Source organism: Pseudophryne corroboree, chromosome 1, assembly GCF_028390025.1.
Source record: "Pseudophryne corroboree isolate aPseCor3 chromosome 1, aPseCor3.hap2, whole genome shotgun sequence".
NCBI classification, from domain to species: Eukaryota; Metazoa; Chordata; class Amphibia; order Anura; family Myobatrachidae; genus Pseudophryne; species Pseudophryne corroboree.
The window spans coordinates 769,765,603-769,778,148 of record NC_086444.1 but is presented as its reverse complement, the minus strand read 5'-3'; the positions used below and the strand labels follow the sequence as shown (position 1 = coordinate 769,778,148).

Genomic DNA, 12,546 nt, shown 5'->3' with positions numbered 1-12,546 from the left:
TGTAACCTGGCGATTTTGTAGGACTATGGGGCTGAGATTGGGGCTGCAATGGGCTTGGAGTGACATGCAGTGGGCATTCAGTCACAAGCAGTAAACATATTGGTTTGCTGTGGGTGTGTAGTCCTAAAGTGCAGCTAAAATTGCAGCGGATAATTCCCAATAGCAGTCTCGTGGGGGGATCTGAGTTGCATACATTCTGTCCCTAGTGTAAGTGATGATTTGCGACTGGTTGCGAGCAGTAAAAGCACACCCAAAAGAGATTTTACACTGTAGAGCACACTCGTTTTACACAAATAAAGAATGTTTCATATTCATTTGGGGAAGCCTGCACATATATTTTTAGGTGTTGCCATTATATTATTTTGCAAATCATCATGCATCTGACTCTGAGTCTGAGTAAGGCTCTTTTTTATTAATGTATTACTCATATACAAAAGTGTATAAGGGGTGTATTTCTCAAAGCATAGGGGAAGGAATTCAATGGTGCCTGATAAATATCGGTGACAAAAAAAAACCAAACAGCTTAATCACATTTTTTTTTTACATTGGTCAATTCAGTTAAAGCTCACTATTTTCTTGCAAAAACACATAGGATCCAGGATACGTTATGTGTTTTTTCATAATCTCATCCGTGAAAAAAACGGCACTCAGCTAGGTCCAAAGAAAAAATAAATGCCCGATAAATTCCAGCTTCGGGGCTAATTGGATAGCCCCAGGGGATAAATTAGCCACAGATATTTGAATTACCCCTAAGTGGAGAAAGATAAAGCACTAACCAATCAGCTCCTTACTCTCATTTTAGAGGCTGTGTTACAGTTGGGACACAGTTGGCTGGTGCATTATCTCTCTCCACTTTAAAGTCTCCATGCTTTGATAAATACTTCCCCATGTGTGAGTTGTCTTTGGTTTCCTTGACATATAATTGCAATAAAATATGCTTATATAACATCACTTACAGTTGCAATTTGTGAACTTGCTTTTGGAGTTTTACATGATCACATTGCTCAAATAATTAAATTTATTTCCTTTGTAAAAACAAAAACCAACAAAAAAACCAAACCACATGTTTTCTATAGTTGTCCCAAATCACAGTGCTGTTTATTAGTGGGATTTCCATGGAAGACTTACCAAACTAATTACATAAATAAACATTTCCTTGAGAAAAAGATGTAACACAGGCATCAGTTAAAATGACCCGTTTCAAAATGCATTTGATGTAGCAAAAAAAAAGAGTTGGTGCTCACTATTTTTCCATGTGAACAATGTCACAAACAGATTTCAGAAATGAAGGTATATTTTTGCCATTGGTGACACTTAGTGGCCAAACAGTGTTGGTGCGATGAGATTTTCTTAGAATGCTTCAACAAACCAGTAATTTATTGTAGGACATATTAGCTTGTTTCTGATACAGAGGATTGCTAGAAGGTCATTTTTAATATCTTTCGTAATAAAAGCTGTGTTTTGCATAGTTAATTATCATGATTCTGAAAGAAGTACTAGCTCAGTTGTTAAGGTTAAAAGAACTGGGCATAAAAGTGGCACTGATTAACTTCCTGGTCTTTGAACCCCAATGTCAACCTCTTGTGACCTTCGACATGTCATTGTGGGGGGTCATTATCAAGACAACAGCTTGTGCAGCTGATAAATATATGCAGAATATGTACTTGGTACATACTTTAGTTGTTAATCATTGTTATCTGCCTCTATCAATACACATACGACTTGTCCACAGTATGTGGCATTCTAGTAGACAAATCATACAGAGCTCTGTATAAATGGGTGTGTGTGGCCTATTTGGAAAATAACATTAGCACTGGTAATATTTCCATGCCTGCTCTTTAAACTATAGTATACCGAAATACAATTTCCCTGCCTCAAACCCTGATAAAATGCCACATTTTCCGTGCATTTTGTCATGACATTTGATACATATTAAATGATATGACAACCCCCGCAGATAAAAAAAAGCAGCCTACCTTCATGCAAATTATCTCTATCACTATGACCTTTCAGTAGACCTAGTGGATACTTTGAAGAATTCATAACATACATCACATTATTAACATTTCAAAGAGGTCAAAGTAAATGTAATGTATATCCAATATATATCATTTTATTTTCAAGTGAAGAACAAAATTGCCTGAAGTGAAATCTTTTTAAATGTTCCAAAGTGCATTTATAGAGCATTTAATGGATATTCAGGAAATGTTTTGCCGCTACACTTGGAGCTCACATTTAGAGATAGATTAGATGTGTATTTCCTACAACTTGCGGATATTATCTTGTTTCCTAATGTTTTCTGCTGAACTAAATGTAATCTGTAAACTCTTGTAGCATCACTGATTGACTTCTGGTTTTGTGTTTCATAGATAAATACAATCTATCAACCAAAAAGCGAAAGCAGCAGACAAAACCTGTACATAATAGCTAGCAATTTTATTTTATTAGACCTTCTGTTATACATTATGTAATGTGAATTTGGATCTGAAGTTTGGTGTGTGTACTACAACTAACAGTCAAACGGTTAATGCATCCGATATGTACAACATTATCTGCCATATTAATTTCTCAATTAGAAATGCATTCACTTCGCTTATTTTTCTCATCTTTTATTCATAAGGGTTAACCCTTATCCCCCTACAAAGATGGGTGACAAAGGGGACCTAAAATGTAAATGAGAAGTATATTTATATTAGCTCAGGGGTAGAGCTTCCGAGCTTATATGCTGTAATTGAATTCTTTGCTAAATCAATACAGCATGTTGGTTCAGGTAAATGTATTGCTTACTTGCATTAAATGCTGGAACGCTACATTGCAATTCACTGGGAGTTTTGAGAGTGTTAATGGGCAAATGTTTCCTAGTATTGAATTTATAGATATGGAATGATGATAAGGAGATAATTATGGCTTTTTATGATGATGATGATGATGATTATTATAGATCTGTAAGGCACCGTAGAGCTCCGCAATGCCAAGCAGTTGGAAAACAGGACATAAAACAAGCATGGACATAGCACCCATTTATAATGCTTGTCTCCAGAGGTGGGCTGCAGCACAGTCTAAAAGTCAAATAGGGGAGACACACCAGCTGCCATTCCAAACCTTGGCAAACATCACTGGCTGGGTCTCACTGGCAGTTGGTGTGGCTCCTCTATTTGACTTCTGGACTGTGCTGCTTCGCCTCTTTACTAAGGTGAAGTAGGAAGCACTAGAGATGAGATGTATGGCTTGCCGATTTTCACTCCCCCTTTGGCAATTCCTGACAGTGCCCCACAATGCATCAGCTTGGTGTCTCTCGCCCGGCTGGCTCCAGTGCATAGGCGCGAGATCTCACTAATTTCATAAGATCTTCCGTATTCAGGCCAGAGCTGGCAGTCGCTCCAGCCATTACAGTGGCTGGCAGTGGGCAACGACACCTGCAGCTGTCAAAATCGAAAGCTGCAGGTGTTGGAATGGTCAGTACCATCTTAAAGATAGCAGCGCCGATAATGACAGGGATCTTGCCACTCATCGCCGCAGTCATACATGGGGGAGAAGCGGTATCAGTGCACAAAACATGCACCGATACCACTTCTCCCTCATCACGGAGGATCATAAACATTGGGGCCAGGGTCTACTGTGGTATCCGCCAGCTAGAGAGGGGTAGCACAAATGGAGGCTGCAGACAGGCCATCCCCTCTCTTAATCTGTCCATGCATGGTAGACAAAATAAATGCAGACAAGAAAATTCAGAGCATGAAGGGTCCTACTCAGAAAGCTTACATTCTAATTAAGCCACTTTTGTATATTTACCAGCACCCCTCTCTCCTGCCATATGTTATCTATCCCGTTCTCATTGTCGTTGAATTAATATGTACTTTTATGTGTTGATAAAGGATGTTGTGGTTGTTGGAGAGGAAAATTTTACCACCCCTTGTTACATCCAAATGGAATCAGAAGCCTGTCACATCCTCACAGAGACATTAAGCACCTATGCATTGGTGGGACAGTCTACTAGCAAATCAGCAGCAAAGCGACTGACGTTAGCTATATTTGGTCCAGCATCCTGCACATCTCTGGAATACAACATTCAAGTTTACTGCTTAGATGACACTCAGGATGCACTTAAGGTATGCACAGCTTTAGTGTTTTCTTTAAATAACTCCTCATTTCAAAATTGTGTTGTTCTGTAAATGTACTGTAAGCAGTTGTCACATTAGGTCAAGTACACGTGGAAATCCACATCCACAACCTGGCATACTAAGGGTGCTTTCAACATTCTGCCAACACCAAAGAAATGAACAAAGAGATTTGCTGACAAGAACCTCCCCATGCAGGATGGCAATATCGGGGACAGTCAATGCGCTTGCAAGACCCGGCTTATACACCATGGCAGGGTATTTACTATTACTACTCTGGGACAAGTTATTTCTAAAACTATGTTGATGGGTGGTCTTTGTCACAGCGATTAGCGGCAATAAAAAATACACCCTTAAGCAAGATCTTTAGCCAGATAAATAGCCCTGATAGTGAGGGTGAAAGAAACACCTTCCACCATGGGCGTAGCTATAGTGGTGCAGGCGATTGCTATGGGGCCCAGAGGCTTACGAGGTCTCGGCTCCAGGTAAAAAAAAAACCCTGATCAGTCAAATGTTTTATTATTGAGATGGAGACAGCATTGGGTCTAATTCAGATCTGATCGCAGCAGCAAATTTGTTAACTAATGGGAAGAATCATGTGTACTGCAGGGGGGGGGGGGGGCAGAAATGACATGTGCAGAGAGAGTTAGATTTGGGTGGGGTGTGTTCAAACTGAAACCTAAATTGCAGTGTAAAAATAAAGCAGCCAGTATTTACTCTGCACAGACACAATATAACCCACCCAGATCTAACTCTCTCTGCACATGTTATATCTGCCCCCCATGCAGTGCACATAGTTTTGCCCATTAGCTAACAAATTTGCTGCTGTGATCAGGTCTGAATTAGACCCTTTATCTCTGTCTCAGCAAAAGCCGCAATCGCATAGCTCTCTGCATAGTGACATGACAGTCCAGTAGGAGCTGCTGGCTGTGGAAGCTCAACCACAGCAGCTCACCTCCCTCCTCACAGAACGCCCGATCCCAGCTCCTGGTGGTATATACCGCCATATATTTATGTATGTACTATGTATGTGTATGATAGATATATATATATATATATATATATATATAATACATTAAAAAATGTACCCGTCTCACTCACTTAACAAGAGCAGCACCTCACGGTAGAACCCCTGTTAGCGGGAACGAAAGCAATGTAGACAAAAAAAGTGACCCGGAGGGCGCTAAAGTATCACAACCAATTGTCCATATAAAAGTCTATATAGGGTTTGAGAATTGATATGTCTGGTTTCTTTCACCGTGTTTCTATTGGACTCGATTGAGAATTCCAACCTGGAATAAGTTTCCTGATCTCTTTAGGATCCAATTCTCAACCAGGTATTTCACCTAGAAAATAACCTCTCACCAGAAAAATTTAGACACCCGAGATATAAAACCTTTGATTAGTAAAATTCCCGATGTTTATTGGTAACATCCAACATAAAATATAATGTATACTTTCAACATTACATATAAGGTGTGTTCAAAGAAACAACCAGGTTACATAAAGCAGATGTGAACATGAGTGCCACCAATCACCCCAGGAAGTGAGCTCAGTGGTGGGGACTCGCCAATGTATACCCGGTGTCCTAATCACCTTATTAGGTTAAAACCCTACGCATTTCGTCCTTTTGGTAGGACTTCTTCAGGGGTATATATAAATCTAAAAATATACCTGCCAAACAAAAATTCCGAAGGGCAAGGAATAATGATGCCAATAATGGCGCAAGAGATGTCACACCTTCACTGGCCCAATTAAATTTGTATGTTTAGACGCTCCCAAATTTGTAGTTAGTGGAAGGCACATATAAAAACCGTTGTAATTCCTACACCGTTCACCTGATTTGGATGTAAATACCCTCAAATTAAAGCGGAAAGTCTGCAGTTAAAGCACATCCTGTTTGTTTCATTTCAAATCCATTGTGGTGGTGTATAGAGCCCAAAATATAAGAATTGTGTTGATGTCCCAATATTTATGGACCTGACTGTATATATATATATATATATATATGTATATATATATATATATATATATATATAGTTATTCGTAAATACGCAGTCCAAGCTTCATCTTTTCACAACAGGGGGGTGCTCCACAAGTGCCAATTGGTCCCGAAATATACATTTGTAAACTAGAAATGCAGGCACTCACCATTAATAGCAGGTTTTCTTTTTATTGACAACTTACAGATACATTCCCCAGGTAGTCAGTCTACGTTTCGGTCAGAGCATGACCTTTGTCAAAACTTTACATGCTAACACAGGGATCAGTAGCAGATGTGCACCTATATATCATGCACTTATAAATATATGGAATCTATATGTTTTACCGCAACACGGGATGCCGTCTGTCAATATACCGACAGCGGCATCCTGTCTGTTGGAAGTGAGGCAGCGAGGCCCCTCGTGGGCTCGCTGCGCTCGCCACACTTCGAGCCCAGTGACTCACTTCACTCACCACATGTTATATTCCCACTTGGTTGGTGAATTGGACCCACCAACCGAGTGTAATGCTCTGTGGGTGTCAGGATTTTGTTCGATATTTCACCGGCTGTCGGGATTCCAGCGTCGGTCTCCTGAACGGTGGGATCCCGACAGCCGGCATTTCACCTGCATCCTTTATATATGTGTGTGTGTATATATCTATATATATACATACATACACACACACACGCACACACGCACACACATACACACACACACACACATGCACACCACAGAAACCCCCCTGAATAAATCCTGTGTTTGCCCCTGGGTAGGCAGGGGCTTAGAGAAGGCGTCTGGGCTTTAGTAATGTAGGAAACTTTGACTAATCACGGAAGGTGTAGCCATGCCCCTAAAGAAACCTACAAAAATGAATACTGTATACCCGGGGGGAGGGGGGGGGTCCATGTGCCTTTCAGCCAGGGGCAGACGCAATGTGATCACTTGGCTCACTTCCCCCACAGTCACAGTAGGACTGCTGTAGCTCAGCATCAGCAGCCACCACAGATCCACTGCAGCACAGCACACAGCATGTATGCACATAGTAGGGAATATACATCGTAAGCTCCACTGCGGCAGGGGCTGATGTAAATGGTCCTGCGTAATATCTACATGCTATATAAATAATTGCAGTGAAAAATAAAGAATTTACCTGCACACAAGGCTGGCCCGAGCCAATTTTTTTTGGTAAGTGAAAATATATTTTGGCGCCCTTTAGTGGAATATATAGGGGCGTGGTTTCATGGGGAGGTTTCATGGGGAGGCTGCAGGGAGCTGACCCTGTCCGGCATTCCGTATACTGGTTCGGTGCGGGTTTCACCGATTCCCACAGTGGTGCCCTCCACTGTTGGCACTTTACGTGGCTGCATAGCCCGCATATGCTTTGGCCCGTCGCTGCCTGAACAGAAACAATATAACCCACCCAAATCTAACTCTCTCTGCACATGTTATATTTGACCCCCCCCCCCCCACTCCCTGCAGTGCACATGGTTTTGCCCATTAGAGGAAGATTTTATTTTTGTAATTAACGTTGAATTAGGTCTAATATGTAAAGTGGGTTGGGGTTGTGTTACCCGTGGCCGGGATCCTGGCGGTCAGCATCCCTACGCCGGGATCCTGGCCACAGAAGGCTGGTGGGTGGGGGGACCACAACGAGCCCTTGCGGGCTCGGTGGTGAACTGTGCTTGCCACAGGTGATATTCCCACTCTATGGGTGTCCTGGACACCCATAGTTGGGGATAGTCCCTGCTAGTCGGCATGTCGACTGTTGGGATTTCGAGTGGGCGGGATGTAGGGGTCTGTATTGTGACCAGAGTCTTCTTACCACCGGTCACATAATTACATCCCATGTAGAGTTATGTGTGAACTGTGTAGAAGGTAATTGGATAGAATAGCTTATAGATGAAATGTGGGTGGTTCTGGAATTTCGTGAGCTTCCTGAAGAGTTGAATTCTCAGGAAATGCTTGAAGGTTTGGAGACTAGAGGAGAGGCTTGTGTATTGGACAGCATTGCACTGAGTGGGTGCTGAACAAAAAAGTCCTGTAACCATGACTGGAAGCAGGTAATTTGTGTGTATGAGAGGCACAGATCTTGTGCAGAACGGTGGGGTGAGCTGGGAGATATTGGCCCTCATTCCGAGTTGTTCGCTCGCTAGCTGCTTTTAGCAGCTGTGCAAACGCTAAGCCGCCGCCCTCTGGGAGTGTATCTTAGCTTAGCAGAAGTGCGAGCGAAAGGATCGCAGCGCTGCTACTAAAAAAGATTGTGCGGTTTCTGAGTAGCTCGAGACCTACTCCTAGCTTGCGATCACTGCAGACTATTTAGTTCCTGATTTGACGTCACGAACACGCCCTGCGTTCGGCCAGCCATGCCTGCATTTTTCCAGGCACGCCCGCGTTTGTATCTGACACGCCTGCGTTTTTACACAGAATCCCCGAAACCGATCAGTTACCACCCAGAAACACCCACTTCCTGTCAATCACTCTGCGGTCAGCAGTGCGACTGAAAAGCGTCGCTAGAGCTTGTGTAAAACTGCATCGGTTTTTGTGAAAGTACGTCGTGCGTGCGCATTGAGCCGCATGCGCAGAAGTGCCGATTTTTAGCCTGATCGCTGCGCTGCGAACAACAGCAGCTAGCGATCAACTCGGAATGACCACCATTGTGAGTAGAGATGTATGTTGGTGTAGTTTGGTTAATAGAATTATGTGAAAATATTTTATAGGGAAATCGGTAAAATACAGCTAGCCAATGGAGGGACTGACAGAGCAGAGCAGCAAAATATGAACGTTTTGTGAGGTGGGCTACAGGAATGGGAAGTGTCAGGTGGACAAGGTTAGGGGCTAGGAGCGTGTCACCCACAAGGGGTGGCTTGTGAGGGGGTGAGTTCCATCACCTCTCTAGGACCACTTTAAGCACTGCTTAAGATTAACATTATCTAGGACACTGCTATGGGGCATAACATTAGGGCACTATCGCGGGACATAACATTAACTAGGGCACTACTATGGGGCATAACATTAGCTTAGACACTACTGTAAGGCAAAACATTAACTGGGGCACTACCATAGGGCATAACATTAACTAGCACACTACTTTGGGGCATAACATTAACTAGGGCATTACTAACTAAGGGGCATAACATTAGCTAGGACACTGCTGTGGGACATAACAATAACATGGGCACTACTACTATGGGGCATAACATTAGCTAGGACACCACTATGGGGCATAACATTAGCTAGGACACTGCTGTTGGGCATAACATTAGCTAGGACACTGCTGTGGGGTATAAACAATAACTAGAGCACTACTGTGGGGCATAACATTAGCTAGGACACTGCTGTGGGGCATAAACAATAACTAGAGCACTACTGTGGGGCATAACATTAGCTAGGACACTGCTGTGGGGCATAAACAATAACTAGAGCACTACTGTGGGGCATAACATTAGCTAGGACACCACTGTGCGGCATAACATTACCTAGGGCACTGCTGTGGTGCAAAAATTGAACAACTACTGCAGAGAGAAGTGTCTCTCTAGAAGCATAACATTGAGGCTGGGGCCCTTTCAAAAAATTGCTATGGGGATCATAAAATGCTGGTTATGCCCCTGCCTTCCACTATAAATAAAATGCAAAGGGTGGAATGCATGAGACATGCCACCACTCAGCACATACATATTTACATTTATTAAACCCGTATGCATGAAGATTTCAGCAAAGGACAACTCTCCCAATAAGAGCTGCCCATTGCGGTGTGGGAACTTCCGGGTTTATGATCTGGGAGTCCATCTGCACATTCGTCATATAACATACAGGGTGCTAGGAGGGATCCAACTGGAATCCTCTCAGAGGGCAATGCATAAAGTATCCCATAGGATTCTCTTGGATAACAACATCTGAAGATGGCGTTACCCACCGGGTCCAAGCTCCGGAATATATTGCAATCCGAAGCTTGGTGCATATGCGATAACTGCATTTTTCGGAGGTGTGACTGAAAAATGCATGTTGATGCATCCTGCTTAAAGAGTCTTCTTAACTGGGAGGGATGTATTAACTCCGCGGGGACCCATGTGCAGTCGGCCCTCTCCGCTGATCTACAGCGCCCCTCCCCAGCTTGCATTTTACCTTGTGCCAGCAAGCGGTTTCCTCCTCCTACTCTGCTCCATCTGCCCAGTGATAGGAAGATGGGGCATATGCACACGGTGCCAGAGTTTTTGCTTCCACATGCGCAGCGCCATCTTCCCGAAGATGTCACTGGGAAGTTGGCGCCGTGGAAGAACACATCCTGGCTGTACCCACTGTAAGTACGCATATGTTCCATTCTCATAGCCAATTTATATGCTCAATACGCAGAGCTGAAGTTCTATGGAGTTGTGTGCAAGTTGGATTGATGATTCTGTATCTCTGGATTCATCCATGCTACTCAAACAACAGCTCTGGATATTAGTTAGCTTTTAAGGAAAGGGGCTGACTTCATAATGTTAATAATATCAGCACAACACAAACACTTGAGTATGTAAAAACAATCCCAGACGTCTGCACATAGGAAACATTATATAGATAGCACAATATGTCAGTCTGAATGATGAGGAAATGTAGCATTTAATTTGTTTTTAGTGATCTATGTATAAGCAAAATAAGCATTGTGGTCATAAATGGAGATATATGGTAATTGGGTAGTAATTATTAATTAATCCTGATACATTATGATGCAGTCATTGGTTACACCACAGTTAATTAGCTTGATTTTTATCCGTTTTTGTCATCGGGAAGGATGGCTTGTGGCAAAGTTTTTTTTCTTTCCGTTAATAAGAAAATATTACATGATGCCATCTGAGGATTGTGTGGGTTTACCTAGATGATGTTATTGCTGTAAATAGGAATAGAACACATGGGCTGAGAGTTAGTGTTGAACTTGTACATGTGGTATGTGCAAGCTGTCCTCTGTTTCTTAGGTGGAAATATAGTCAAATATATTTTGTCATGTAATCTGTTCCAGTGATATAGACCCATTCTGTTCAGTAAAACCTTCCTGAATGCTCACACTACCATGTATGACAAGGGAATAGTAATTATATTATTTTCCAACCCACCTGATCTTGTCATCTGTATAATGCAGGAAGTGCTACAGCAGGAAAGGAAAGTTGGTGGACAGCTACTGGATGAACCTAAAACTCTTCATTTTAAAGGGAGTACTCATAACCTTCGTCTATCCATCCATGACATCCCCCACTCGCTTTGGAAAAGCAAACTGCTAGCTAAATATCAGGTAAGTTATACAATCCCAAACTCTGTCAAATAATATTAAAAGCACCTCCATACAGTATATACAACTTTAATAAAGGTGCAATTAGGTGTAATTGGTGGCTCCCAGACCACTAATTAGTTGAATCAACTACAGTAATTAGATAATAAAATATATGGGCAGGATCTGTCTTAGGACCATTGTGACCTTTAATCAATTGAAATCTTTGTGCTCTCTACATAGTAACATAGTAACATAGTATCTGAGGTTGAAAAAAGACAATTGTCCATCGAGTTCAACCTATTTGTGGTCTCCTATGCATGATGATTTGACTAAAATTTCTGACTGATGCTGCTGTCAGCCGTTACATTTTATCCCTATTTATAGTAATTATAATGCATGACTATGCACCATACCCCTGGATATCCTTATCCATTAGGAATTTATCTAACCCATTCTTAAAGGTGTTGACAGATTCCGCCATTACAACTCCCTCGGGCAGGGAATTCCAAACATGTATTGTCCTTACCGTGAAAAAGCCTTTACGCCTTATTGTGCGGAATCTCCTCTCCTCTAACCTGAGCGAGTGTCCACGAGTCCTCTGTGTTGATCTAACCAAAAACAGATCCCGCGCATGCTCTGTGTATTGTCCCCTTATATATTTGTAGATGTTGATCATATCCCCTCTTAGTCTCCGCTTTTCCAATGTAAACATGCCTAGTCTTTCAAGCCTTTCCTTGTATTCCATCGTCTCCATGCCCTTAATTAGTTTGGTCGCCCTCCTCTGTACCTTTTCAAGCTCCCGGATATCCTTTTTGTAGTACGGTGCCCAGAATTGTACACAGTATTCAAGGTGTGGCCTCACTAGTGATTTATATAACGGGAGTATAATACTCTCGTCCCTAGCATCAATACCCCGTTTTATGCATGCTAATATTTTATTAGCCTTCTTTGCTGCAGTCCTACTTTGGGTACTACTGCTTAGCTTGCTATCTATGAGGACACCTAAGTCCTTTTCCAGTACAGAATCCCCTAATTTTACGGTTTTTACCCCATTTAGTAGGTAGGTGTAATTTATGCTCTCTGTGAAGCAATTTGTTAAATATTTAGCACTGACAGACTGGTTGCTGATTCCGTCCACTTTAGTTGCTGGATTTGGCTAAAATAATTCAACAAACAACTAGAATCTAAAAAAAACCTA

General features: G+C 42.2%; 1 protein-coding gene across 3 annotated transcripts in view; it reads left to right on the top strand.

Moving 5' to 3' along the window:
• Nucleotides 1–12,546, top strand: part of UNC5C (unc-5 netrin receptor C) — a 537,583-nt gene that overhangs the window by 510,982 nt on the left and 14,055 nt on the right. For all 3 annotated transcript variants that reach the window (XM_063917546.1, XM_063917553.1, XM_063917539.1), the window contains 2 exons: nucleotides 3,876–4,109; nucleotides 11,220–11,369. In XM_063917546.1, the coding sequence (XP_063773616.1) occupies nucleotides 3,876–4,109; nucleotides 11,220–11,369 (384 nt within the window). The remainder of the gene's footprint in view (nucleotides 1–3,875; nucleotides 4,110–11,219; nucleotides 11,370–12,546) is intronic.